The following is a 13,527-nucleotide window of genomic DNA, read 5'->3' as shown; positions in this document are numbered from 1 at the left end:
GGGAGGATCAAGCTCAGTCGGCCACCGCTGAATGGTAGGCAGAGGGGTTTTCTGATTAAAAAATAAGACCTCCGTCTTATCCGTGTTAAGCTTAAGATGATTAACGGTCATCCAGGAGCAGATATTGCTGAGACAATGGCGAAAATTAGTGAAATTAATGTCAGAGTGATCTCTAAATGAAAACACAAACTGAGTATCATCAGCATAGGAGATCACTCTGACCCCCCAGGATTCCACCACTTTCGCCAGTGGTGCAAGATAAACGTTAAAAAACAGAGGGCTCAGAGCAGAGCCCTGTGGCACACCACAAAGTAGGGGTTTACCTTCTGATTCAAAAGGTCGGAGAAAGACCTTCTGAGTCCGGCCTTTAAGAAAGGATCTGATCCAGGTCAATACAGAGCCTCCAATTCCAATCTGGCCCAGACGATCCAACAATATCTCATGAGATATCGTGTCGAAAGCGGCGGATAGGTCGAAGAGGACCAACATGGCCTCCTCGCCCCTATCCACACACTCACGGATCGTCTCCGACACCTCTAGAAGAGCGGTCTCGGTGCTAAAACCAGCTCTAAAACCAGACTGCGAATCATGCAGAAGTTGATTAGCTTCTAAGTATTCTGCCAATTGTTTCTGGACAGTCTTTTCCAGGATTTCGGCTGGTTTAGGAAGGAGAGAAATCGGACGATAATTACTAAATTGCGAAGGGTCAGCGTCCGCTTTCTACATAATTGGGACTAGCATGGCCTGTTTCCAAGCAGTCGGGAATTGGCCAATGCGTAACGAGGTGTTCCAAATAGTAAGGAGTGGGCAAATCAGTGAAGGAGCAAGATTGTCCATCACCTTAGCAGGGACGGGATCTAGAGGAGACCCAGATTTGCACTGGGCAAACAATCTAGAAGCAGTCTCAGTAGTAAGCTCTTTGAAGGCAGTAAATGACCCTTTCTGCAAGTCAAGGTCATTAGGAGTGGGGGAAGCCCTAACAGGAGTAAATGAAGAAGATATTTTAGTAATTTTTTCCTGAAAGTAATCAGAGAGGCCATTCAATAAGACTTGACTGGGTGTACTCTGAGCCACCATGGCTGGGGCATTAACAAAATCCTTTACGATACTAAAGAGGGTTTTAGCTGAGTTATCTGCATTCTTGATTTGTTGGGCAAAGAAATCCCTCATAGTGGACCGTTTTAATTTTTGAAATTTTTTGTGAGCTATTTTATAAGTAATTTTTGACTCAGAATCATATGTTAGCCGCCATTTGCGTTCCAACTTTTTACAACGGCTCTTTTCCTCGCGTAAAGCCGGGGAGAACCAAGGTGCAGATGGCCGAGATCTAGCGGAGGCAATAGGTTGTAATGGGGCAATAGCATAAATGGCAAGCAGAAGGGAGGAATTAAATTTAGCCACTTCTTTATTAAGGTCATTCGATGAAGATTCTAACTGATAGGAAAAGATGGAATCCAAGGCAGCACATGTTACTTTATGCCATTTTCTCCCACACTCCCTGCCAAGTGCTGAAGAGCTAGGTACTAGAGGTAGAGTAAGATCAAACGGGAGGAGGTAATGATCTGACCATGTGAGGGGGAGTGAGGGATTAATTATAATCCCAGGATGATTTGTAAATATCAAATCAAGGGTATGGCCCGCTATGTGGGTAGGCCCTGAACTAGTTGAATCAAGTTCAAGCCCTGCATGGTCTCTAACAAATGGGTAGCTTGTGTGCATAAGGAGTTTTCAACATGGAGATTAAAGTCACCTAGCACAATGAAGTGCGTATGTCTGAAGGAGAGATCCGCTATCATATGTAACAGTGCCGCTAATGAAGAGGTTAGTGCATTGGGGGATTGTATACTAAGATACCAGCCAGAATAACTGAAGCCGAATCTAAGATGGTAAAGTACATGGCTTCAATGAGACCAATTTTCGTAATTTTCCTAATGGTCATATCGTAATGTGTTCTTAGGATGACGGCTAGTCCTCCTCCTGTTTTTGTGCTCTCTCCATTTATTCCCACTAATCGATAACCTGAGGGTGTTGCTAGGTGAATGTCAGGTTTAGATGTTTCTTTTATCCAAGTCTCTGTAAGAAACAGGATATCCCATGCATGGGTGGAAAGTGACATCCAGATCTCGCTAGCGTGGCGGGGAAGAGAGTGGCAGTTGATCAAACCCGCCTTCAGCGTCACGGGGTGGTTAGGACGTTTGGCCTGATTCGAATGGTGGTAGGCCTGTTTCCTCCACGGGGTTAAAGTATGGTCACAGTGTGGACATTTGAAAGAATGTCCCTCAAGGCTGAAAGGGCAACAGCGGATATCCCAACATGGATGCCCCTCACTGATCCTATGCCACACTTCCTCTACACAAGGCCTGGGAGGCACCCCCTGCATGGGCGTGAATAAGAGCAGCGTGCTCCCACAGAAATTCTCTACAGGGTGAGACTTATCACTCTAATACACGGCGACCACCGACGGAGCCTCCACTGTAGGCACCCTCTCTAAAAGAGATACTGGATACAGCAGAGGATCTATATACTGCCCTATAGTCAGCGACCTCTGGAAGGTTGCTGCGTTTGGCCTGAAACCCTCTCTGCCCGGCCCGCCATGCTCTACCATCGCCAATATAGTCCAGCGATTCGACTTGGGCACTGCACCCGTGCTGAGGGTAAGGATCAACGACTGCCAACCCCTCTAAGGGTCCAACCAATAGTGGAGCACTAGTGTGGAGACCGGCGCGCTCTTTTGCTCCATCTCCCTGGAACTTACGGAGTGCTAACGCCTACAAGATGGTCAAGACGATGCCTGAGAAACAGCAGCCACAGGCCACTGACCCACAGGGTCCCTCCTCTGGTGCCGTGGGCACAGATCAATCATCAGTGCACCAACCCATGCCACACTCTGACCTCTCGAACCGCTTTGATGAGTTAATGGCAGCGGTGTTGGATATTAAATCCACCTTGGCCCCTAAAATGGACACGCTCAGTTTTCTATGAGAGGAGCACAAAAAATTAAAAGAGTAGCAGATGTGGAATCCACAATCGCCACTGTGAGAACCTCAGTGTCCTCAACGGCGGCCCAAATCAAGACACTGCAAGAGGAGGTGAACTACCTCAGAGATCGTGTTGATGACCAGGAAGGCAGGTCATGCCAGAATAATGTGAGCTTGATGGGCTTGCCCGAACGTGTCGAGGGACAGAGCATGGAGTTCTACCTGGAAACCTGGTTCTCGGACGTCAAACTTCAAGGCAAGCACTCCAAGCTCTTCTCTGTGGAGTGTGCCCATAGAGTCCCGGGGGGTCCTCCTCGACCGGGTGCCCCCCTAAGAAGTGGTTGCACATCGTTTCAATTATCGTGACAGGGACCATATCCTACAGGTCATAAGATTCCGCAGCCCATGGGTGATTGAGAACATGGAGGTACACATATATCAGGACTATACGTTATCTGTACAATGCCGCTGGACATCCTTTATGGATGTTAAGCGCTGCCTTCGTAAACACAAAATAAAGTACGCATTACAATATCCAGCCTCATTGCGTATACAACACAAAGGAACCACGATCTCCTGCCACTCTTCTGAAGATGCCTGGAGCTGGATGGAACAGAATGGAGTGGTGTCTGCTTCGAAGACCACAGGGGATGCACACCAGTAATGGAAAAATACCACACATCGTGGACGTCGCAACTTGCCCCAAGGACAGCACCCCACTAAAGACCAACTTGCATTGGAAAGGGAGCAAGCTCTCAAGCAGGATGAAAAGCATGGAGCCACTACTTCCTCTCCCCACTCAGAATCAGAAACTGAGGCCTTCCGGACCAGGAATACTCCCCATCAGACTCCCAGCAACAGTTGATGTTGGGCGACGGCCCCACCGTGACACCGCAAACTTCAGATGAACTGGGTTAACTACTCACGTCAGCTGGACTTACTGGACCTTTGTAACCCAAGCTGTTGAGACATTTCATCCATACAGGGGGCAACAGATGGACCAAGGACTTCATCACTTCCTGACCAGCCTACCTACGAACATTATACTACGGTGGTCCGGGCAAGATAAAGTGAGAACCTACACGCCCTCCACACACGATAAGTGACTGTTAAAGACTTATCTTACATATTGTGATTTACTATTTTTCCCTTTGTTTCTTAATTTATCATGTTTGCAGATAAGTGCATATGGCCTCTTGCTTGTTGGCACTTAGGCCTGGGGTGAGGGGGTTGGTTTATAGTTCACCACCGAATGTTAGTCCGAGATACGTATTTGCATACTACGCTAGGATAATAGAATTGTTGTTTACATAACATAACGTGTATTTGTAAAGCACGCGTTTACCCTTGGGTATCTTGGCGCTGAATAACAGATGTTTATTGTTACCCAACTCAATGGTACTAATTTTAGTGACCTCAGATGGATGAAAGGCTGAGTGGACCCGCCGGGATTAGAACACAGACTCCTGCAGTTGATACATTAATCCACTGAGCCACCAGACCCTGCTTTATGAGTTGCTTTGCTTATTGTTGCATGCGGGGAATGTATATCTACTGTTTCTCCCTCTCTCTTATTGTTGTAAATGTTAATGTAAATCCGTATTTGTAAAGCGCGTACTACTCACCCTTAAGGGTCTCAAGGGGCAGGGGGCCGTCGTGGAAATTAAGTCGCATGGTGCTGAGCTGTGCTGCCGCCAGAGCTGGGGATCGAACTGCGAACCCTTTGCTCCGAAGTCAGCTGCCCTGGCCGCTGCAGCACGTCTTGTAAATGCGTACCCGACTTGACTCTTGACCGATCCCGCCCTCCCCTCCCCGGGGCACAGGCTGTCGGGCTTGCACACAATATGTCCACCTGGGCCACAACACCTCTCTTGATAACTGTCCTAGATGCCATGACTCGGGCGCTGACTTTATACATATGGTCTGGACGTGCCCTCACATCACAACATACTTGGGGAAGATAACGGATGTACTGACAGCAGCAACAGGAACTACCATCTCAGCTCAGGGCGCACACTACTTGCTAGGCATTACACAGCAGAGCGAGCGCCCTTAAGAACCTCAACAAATTCCTTGACCTTGTGCTGCTTTTAGCCAAAGGCTCTTTGGCTATGGCCTGGAAATCTCCATTGGGCCCAACCGTCAGGCATACAAGATCACGGCTGATGGCCCAGAAGTACTGACGCTGCATCCGATGGGCACACCCAGGATATTCCGAGCATATACACTACGGTGCATACACAGGCGGAGTATTAGGCTACACACATGCGGGCGCGGAAGACAGTTACAGCTGTTTCATACTATTGGACCGGCACAACCGTACCTGCACATACTATGGCATTGGCACTGTACAACCCTTTCCTCACTTCTCTCTCTTAGTACCTACCTTTCACAGCAGGACCCTGATAGATCGGACCCCACATAAGCAACACATCTATTGGTAACATGAAAACAGGTTACGCTATTCATGAGACGGACACATTAGTTAGGGGTATTATGTTTAATTTTCTTTTCTTATTTAACATTATGTTTTGATACAGCTATGTGCAACATCATCAGTAGACACATTTTGTAGAGAATTACTGTCATCCTTGATCATTTGTAATGTTGATTCGCCCCCCTACCTAATGGGCACAATAATGCAAATGATGCTGTACTACAACACGCATGTTATCATATTGTATCCACAGCTGTCTGTTGTGTTCAATATAAAACGAATTAAGATTATTTAAAAAAAAGTCTTATTGTGCTACCATTGGCTAAGGATTTTAGCACCCCTGCAAGCCCTGAATAAATGGTACTTCAGGTACCGAGGGCATGGGTACTAAAGAGGGTCCCAAAGGGCTGCAGCTTACCTTATGCTACCCTAAGGGACCTACATACAAATTCCACACAGACTGCCAGTGGATGCTGCGTGACATGGTGCCAAAGTCACTGCTTCTAATATATGTAAATCACCCCTACAGCAGGCCTTTGGCCCCTAAGGCAGGTTGCATTATAGTTTATGTGCTGACATATTTGCATGTGTGATATGCCCCTGTGATGGCTAGTTCTATTGCTATATATTGCAAAGGAGCAGGGAAGCCATCTTAAGGTATGTTCTTGGCACCTGTCAAAACGAGTTCCACAACTACATTAATGGCTTCGCTGAAACATATGGTGTTTGGTATCAAACGCCTTGTATTATTAAACCTACACTGATACTAGTGAAGGATTTATTTAAAATGCATTCAGGAGGTATCTTGGAGGTAACCTCTGAAACCTACTAGCCCTCTAGTGTGCTAGCTGACTGGTTCAGTCCAGCCTGCTGCCACAGGCAAGTTTCTGAACCCCTGGGATGAGATATTTCGCTCTCAGGAGGTCAAGAACAATGCCTGCTCTGGAGAGGGGTGTTATCACCTCCTCCTCCAGGAAGGCTACTAAAAATTAACAAGGCAGGGGGTTTCAAAGAGCCCACCGCCTTTTGGTATGCAAGTCTGACTTCTCTCAAAGGAGAGGATGCCGCCCCACCCCTGCCCTGAGCAATCTGGTACCAGGACATATGGGAGAGGTAGCTATGCAGAAGGCATGTTTCAATGCCAGGCTGAGCACACCTCTAGGGTGACCAGGTCTGATGTGAACACAGCTTTAGAAATTCCACCATATTGTGTGTGGTGGAATTAGGAATTCTGGGACAGGGTGATGCCCTGTCCCCACAGGAAGTGGTCATCTAAGTCATCTAGGGGGTGAAGTGACTCAATTGTAGGTAGCCTACAGGCTACTACCGCTCACTCCCCTTAATGTCCCTAAATTGAGCATTTATGGGACCCCTGATACCAGGACTTCAGATTCCGACAGATCAAGAGAAGGAGTGGACAAAGAAGAGTCCTTTCACGAGACTCGAAGAGCAACGACTGACTTGGCGCCAACCCTGCTAGCCTGATTGCTTCCCCCCAACAATCGTGGAAGAAGCCGGCTAGTCCTGCCACTGTGCAGTCTCCAAGAAACCCAGAGAGCTGCCAGTGCTTTGCCAATTGCCTGAAGAAACTCCCATGGAGCAGAGGAGCTATTTCCCCACAGCCGCAGGCACCAAAGACGCAAGGCCCACATAGTTGCTGCACCCTGGCCAGAACGACACAGCAGCTCCTCAGGAAGAAGACCATGTGCTCCTGAAGGTCAGATCTGTCTCCACACTGAGTGAGAGGACACCAGGACCAACCATAGCAGCACAGGACCAATACCCGGGTCCCGGACAGCTCGCAACAGCCAAGGCTTGTTGTGCCTAGTTCGGACACCAACGCCGAAGAAGACTGACCTGCACGTCGAGGGACTTCAGGGACAATGAGACCCTCTTTGTGAATGGCCCAGCTGTCCTTTTTGCAATTATTCTGCAAAACAAAGAACAATAGGTGAGTCTGTGACTGCCACCACCTAAGGCATGAAAGCACCTATGCACCCTTGCTCCAGAGCCTGAGTCCAAGGGAGGTGATGGTGCCAATGGGGTCCCCAGACCCATAAGAGCTAATCCCACGCTTGGATTTGCCCAGCCTGGATTCCAGTCGTCACCTGCAGCATATTTCTGCAGGCCCCTCCAACTGTGAGATAATAGTTTGTGAGTGGACGGCTTCTTTCACATTGGAGGTACTACTGATGGGCTATCAAACCTGAGGCCATACAAATGAATTAATATTCAAGTAAGGATTTACTGAAGATATATCCTCTAACATACAGAGGAGGAACTTAGGGTTTACATCATTCACTTACATGAAGTAGTAGGAAGATTTCGACATTTAATTTATACTTGAAAAGCCCTGATGAAGTTCAAGTTATCTATTTGAATGAAACGTGTTGGCTGGATGTCTTATATATGGGAATAAAAGATCATAAAATAAAATAAAAAGGAACACCTATCACTACGACTGTTTTGTTTTGTTTTGTTCATTTTGGATAAGAAGATTACCGGTGCACCATTCCAATTTAAGTACACCCTCCAATTGTGAGAGACTGCTGCATGGGAATCTCGACCACCACTGCTCTCAAGCCCCACAGAGAGAGGAGAAGTGGACCAAGGGTGTTCCTGTGTGCCCCAGGATCTCGAGGGTTGAGCCCCCCAGTGGGTTTCCCGGACTGATCCCCCAGTACCAGCTTGCGGCCTGTTAGTAACCGGACCCTTCCCCCACTGAAGTAAACAGGAAACCCAACGCCATGACACACCTCTGCACCCGGACACCCCAGGGCCTCCTGAGGCGACCTGTTGGTGTGGTCTTGGAGTCTAAAAGAACAGTCCAGTAAGTAGCTGACAAGTGCCTGAATGCAATTCATGTTTTATTCCTCTATAGGATAACATTACCGATCCAGAAAATACAGTGTCCATTTCTGTAAAAATTCATAACTCGAAAAGTACTTACCTGATTTTGATGATCCTGGTATCTTAATTTATATAAAAGTATGTGTTGTTTTTATAAATTGGTGTTGGCTAACTTTAATGAGTGTGGTCTCACTTATTGCCTCTGTGTGTGTAATAAATGATTAGCACTACCCTCTGATATGCCTAACTGCCCCCCACACTACCACAAAAAAAGCATTTGGGGTGTCATTTGTGCCTCTGTAATTCCTTTGGTATTTGCCTGGACTCTTTACACAGTTGCCTCTTTTTGGTACACAATATAAAGAGCCAACTTCCTACAAGAAAGAAAATTCTCAAACATCCATATTTTACCGGATCCTCCTTTAGCATCACTGGTCTGGGCTCCCCTAACACCTTTCAATTCACCAGTAGTCAATATCATGGTTAACTCTGACTCTTACCCCACCCCATTCAATTGAATGTTCCACAAAGTTTTACTTGTTAGTTAGCGACCCTCTTTTACTCCAACTACATCATTTGGCTTGAGGGATGTGCTATACTACTTTGGATTAATTTCCCATCTTTATGACAAGGAACCACAGATCTTCCTTTTTGTCTTTTCTCAAACTCTAAATCCAGTACTAATTGCTTCTCCTTAGATCAGGAATCTCCTGCAATGGAATTCCCTATGAGATCATTGATGCTGAATCTGTTCAAAACAGGTCCAACATACTTTCTGTTGTTATGCATGCACAAAATAAACGATTACAATGGTAAGCAGTGGTTGCAATGAACCACAGATAACTGGGTTACAGTGGCTATTGTAGGTAAAATGGAGTTCACAATATAACTGTGAAGCAAGTACCACTAGTGCCACAAGAGACAACACCTTTGCAACCCAAAAGCATAAATAGAGTGATGGCAGGGACTTCACAACATAAAATGATAATAGTTGTCTGGAGCACAGTAAGTATATTGTCGATGTTTTTCAAAGTAGCCCGAATATAGCTTGGCATAAGATGGTGAAAATCTGGCACCAATTTTGTCTATAACTTTTTAGTTAATAGTGAAGATATTTGTTTTCCAGTACTAGTTAGATTACGTCCAAAATCATGTTAGTCTGTTCGTACAGAGTGGCTTTTCCAGATGAGATTGCTTTTAGTCTTTGAGATTTGGGTACGCATGTGTAGAGGGAACAGACATCTAAGGTGACTAGAGTGATGTCATCCCACCAGACCAAATCCGTTATTTTGTTCAGTAAATGTCAAGTGTCTTGTATGTATGAAGCCAGATTTGTTATAAATGGGTGTAAGAAGTAGTCAATGTATGAAGAAGTTTTTTCCGTTGGGGAACGTATGCCTGAAATAATAGGTCATCCAGGGGTATCCCTTGAGATGTGTTTTGTGTATTTTTTGTTGGATATAAATGCAAGGAAATATGAAAATGGGTGGGTGAGATATTTATTTTCTAAATCGGTAATGAGACATTGATCCCACCATTTTTGTAAATGTGTGGCAGCATTGCTGGTAATTGCAGGAATTGTTTTTTTTTTCCAAATTCTTTTAGGCTGATGAACCTAGCCATCTGTAAATCTCTGCGATATAGTCTGATCTGTTCATTACCACTATATTTCCCTCTTTGTCCGCCTGTAATAATGATGTCAGAATCATGTATTAGTGTGTCAAAGGCTCTATGTATCTCTAACACATTCTACACCCTTACTGGATGGAGCAAGGACAAATATTGATGCTACATATAATAGAAAGCATTATCTTTATAAACACAAATCATCTCATATTATGTGTTCATTAAACAAATATACTTGATATGCTTCACACAAATATTATCATTACCAAAATACTGTGCACACCAATTTGGCTCACAACTAACCTCATTACTCATTTGCCACCCACCACAGACCTTGGAATCCACTTTCACAACCTGATGAACTTGTCCTCCTTTATTGCCTCTTCAGTATCTGCAAGATGCAATGCTACCTTTCAGTCCATTCAGTCATAAACCTGATTAAAATACCAATCCTGCTCATTGGGCTCCTGCATTACAATTTCTTCTCTCCCCATTGGAGAGACCTCAACTTATTCATCCATACCTTGCTTAATCTTTCTTACCCTTCCCAAATATCATCATGCTGAATGGCTCTTAAAGCAAATTGAGACACTTAACAAATTTACAAGTTTCATGACATGAGTTTTGAAATGAATCAACAACGTGGTACCTCTGTCTCATGCAGACTGTCTTGTGCCACACTCCCAATTCTTTCCTTCACTTCCAAGCTCAGAACCACTCAGTTATCTTCAGCCTCCCTCTCCCCCGCCCCCAACCATTAAGGTCCTTGTCCTTCTAGATCTTCTACACTAGAACTAACCAACTAGGTTGAAAGTCAATAACATCTCTTACAAGCATCGTAGACCTGGAAAATCAACTCCAGTGCTGAAAGATCCAACTGTGAAGCTCACCCAGTCCAGACACAACTACTAAAACTAGACATGTCAGCCTGAGAGCTTGGAAAGCCTTCACTTACTTCTAAACATATGAAAAGTGATGCACTGCTGTATCTTGACCGGCTCTTGTGCCTGTTTTTTCTACCCATCATCCAGACTTATGTTCACACCCTCTTAATAAATGCCTAGGCACCCGGAAATTACTGGATGCAATATTTCTAGTAAAAAAGATCACACAACTAAAAGCATATAAATACAGATACACATGAATCTGTGGGAGATTTGCACTGGCTATCATAAGATTGGTTTTGATGTGTTTTTCAAAATTAGCATCAACACAACATAGCCTATTAGGAATGTTAAGCAATCAATCTGTAGTGGTTGGTCAGACGAACATTTATCTAGTCATAATCTAATAAAGCCCAGCAAAATATAAAATACTGCAAGATGAAGCTCTTACCTGATGAACATATATCTGGATTAAAGCGGATATCAAAAATGAAGTCACTAACAGACCCGATTTCTCGACACACATCTCGGATAATGTCTACTCCCATTGCATCTTCTAGAAAAGCACCAGAAATGACTGTATTAGTGAAGGAAGATGAAAACATTGAAAGGAAAAGCCCCCTTGCATGCCTGAATTTTTAAACTATAGTCCTAATAGAATTTTTTTGGGTTATTTCTGTAAAATGTACAATTTAAAAAACAGATCAGCTTTGTACTTCACAGTACAAACATTTAAATAAGGTGTGGAGAGAACACAAGTGCATATACATGACTAGGCAATTTTGATTTGTGTCTGTAAGGGAATGGGGAATCAAAAAATGTCAACAAGAACGTAGTGGAAAAAAATGAAATCCATTATTAATTGACTAATTTGGCCTCTTTTAGGTGCACCAGAGATTAATTATGGTGTACGCAGTGAATCTACTCTCCCGATATGCATATATATTAGATATGATACTTGCATTTTGTTGCTATTACTGAATCCATGAATAGGAATAGGAGTGCTAGATAATGTTTTTATAAAATTAAAACTGGTATGTCATGCCCCTGAGTATTAAATATCACAGAAGAAGTGATAATTAAATGTTCTGGTGTGGACAGGTTCAAACGTCCTACAAAAAGCTACTAAAACTGTCGAAGTTGGATTGACTGAAAAGTCCTACCCACTGTATGTTTTTTGGCATGAGATCTTAGTGTATACATACTAGAGTTCTGGATTACATACAGTGGTACTTTGTTAACCCAATGAAAATCAATTTTAAAGATCACGTTGCTAACAAAAGACAATTAGTAAACTAAGAAAAAGCCAAGGAAAAGCAAAGCGATGGGAAAAGCAGGTGGGTTGACAAAAAAGTTCATGAGTTCTACTTATGGATTTTAAGGGAAACTAAATTAAACATTCAAAGTGCATAACAATTTCTCTAATGTTACAAATGGAATGTCCTGTTTTTAAGGAGGTGAAACTTCAAAAAATAAAAATAGGCTGCTGATAGTCTTCTAACAATAAACTGAAAATAATAATCATAATTATAGAACAATACATTTGAGGATTTGAGAAATGTCCTCAGTTGATGAAGGTAAATATGTATTTACGTCATATGATCTATCAACAACAACATACTTATTACACTAATACATTTCAATACATTCCATATAGTAACATTAGAACACAAGATAAAAGGAATTACAATTTTAACAGTAGAAAACTTTTCTCAAGTTCACAGTGCAAAAAAGAATCTGAGAACTCTGGGAAGTTTCCCAGTCTAGGTTCAAAACATCTCTTATATAGAGCACCCTACAACACCAGCAACAGTCATCTCAAATGCGTTTTTCTAGCACAGTTTTAAGCATAGTTTTAGTGCAGTGCCATCCATGCCACGCTAGAAAGCAACAAAGTATGTCGCCATTCATACTCAAGCATAGGATTAGCTAGTGCCATCCATGCCGAGCTGTAAAATGACAAAAGCCTCTTATCACTCCAGGCACAGTATTACAGAAAAAAAGACTTTGTCCCTTCCCAACTCGGAGTGGATGGCACTTTGTTAATCCTATGCTTAAAAAAACATTGCTACAAAAACAGATTTTTGACGCAAGCATATTTAGCCTGTCGCTGGTGACGTAGGGTGCTCTATATAGGACCTACTCTCCACCTAAACTTGGGTACCGTGTGGGACAGGAAGCAGAGTGAGATGATATTTGTAGTGGTATGATGATAAGGAAAGAGTTTGGAAGCAAGCCAAAAAGGAAGCAATAGGAACCACACAGACAATTTTTGTTGAACTGTGGATGATAACATGGGTCAAGCTCAATCAACACATTAATGGAAAGTTATGTTTATAAAATAGGTGTGCAAAATCTTACCTCTGCACATTTACAACTACCTTCAGCAACATCAATGACATTTTCAAAGAAACATGCGTTTGGATACACAGATCGATCAGAACTAATATATTATCCCTTCAACAAGACTGTTTTTAAACAAAAGGATACATCTATTTTTGTAGGAAAGTCACCATATAAACATACATTGCATGTGCTTACCATTCTTATTCCCTTTATTTTCCTTTGATAATTGTTGTGATCTGTCCATCACAAGATTCATAAATTGTGTGTACCTGCAAAAATACAAACAGATCTTTAAAACTAGATATTACACGCCAGAAAATGCAGATATCTTTACAATGTAAGCTGACAAATGTTATCCAGTATATCAGTTATAGAAAAGTAAAAGAAGGAGATATAGAGTATTAAC

At 43.4% G+C, this 13,527-nt stretch overlaps 1 protein-coding gene across 2 annotated transcripts in view; it reads right to left on the bottom strand.

Annotated features, from left to right (window-relative positions):
- LOC144792346 (clustered mitochondria protein homolog) overlaps positions 1-13,527 on the bottom strand; it is a 487,620-nt gene that overhangs the window by 122,477 nt on the left and 351,616 nt on the right. For both annotated transcript variants that reach the window (XM_078667308.1, XM_078667307.1), the window contains exons 11-12: positions 13,317-13,390; positions 11,227-11,331 (exon numbers count right to left, since the gene is read on the bottom strand). In XM_078667308.1, coding sequence (XP_078523434.1) covers positions 11,227-11,331; positions 13,317-13,390 — 179 coding nt within the window. The remainder of the gene's footprint in view (positions 1-11,226; positions 11,332-13,316; positions 13,391-13,527) is intronic.

The sequence above is a fragment of the Lissotriton helveticus genome, chromosome 11, assembly GCF_964261635.1.
Source record: "Lissotriton helveticus chromosome 11, aLisHel1.1, whole genome shotgun sequence".
Lineage (NCBI taxonomy): Eukaryota > Metazoa > Chordata > Amphibia > Caudata > Salamandridae > Lissotriton > Lissotriton helveticus.
This window is presented reverse-complemented; position numbering and strand designations above follow the sequence as displayed.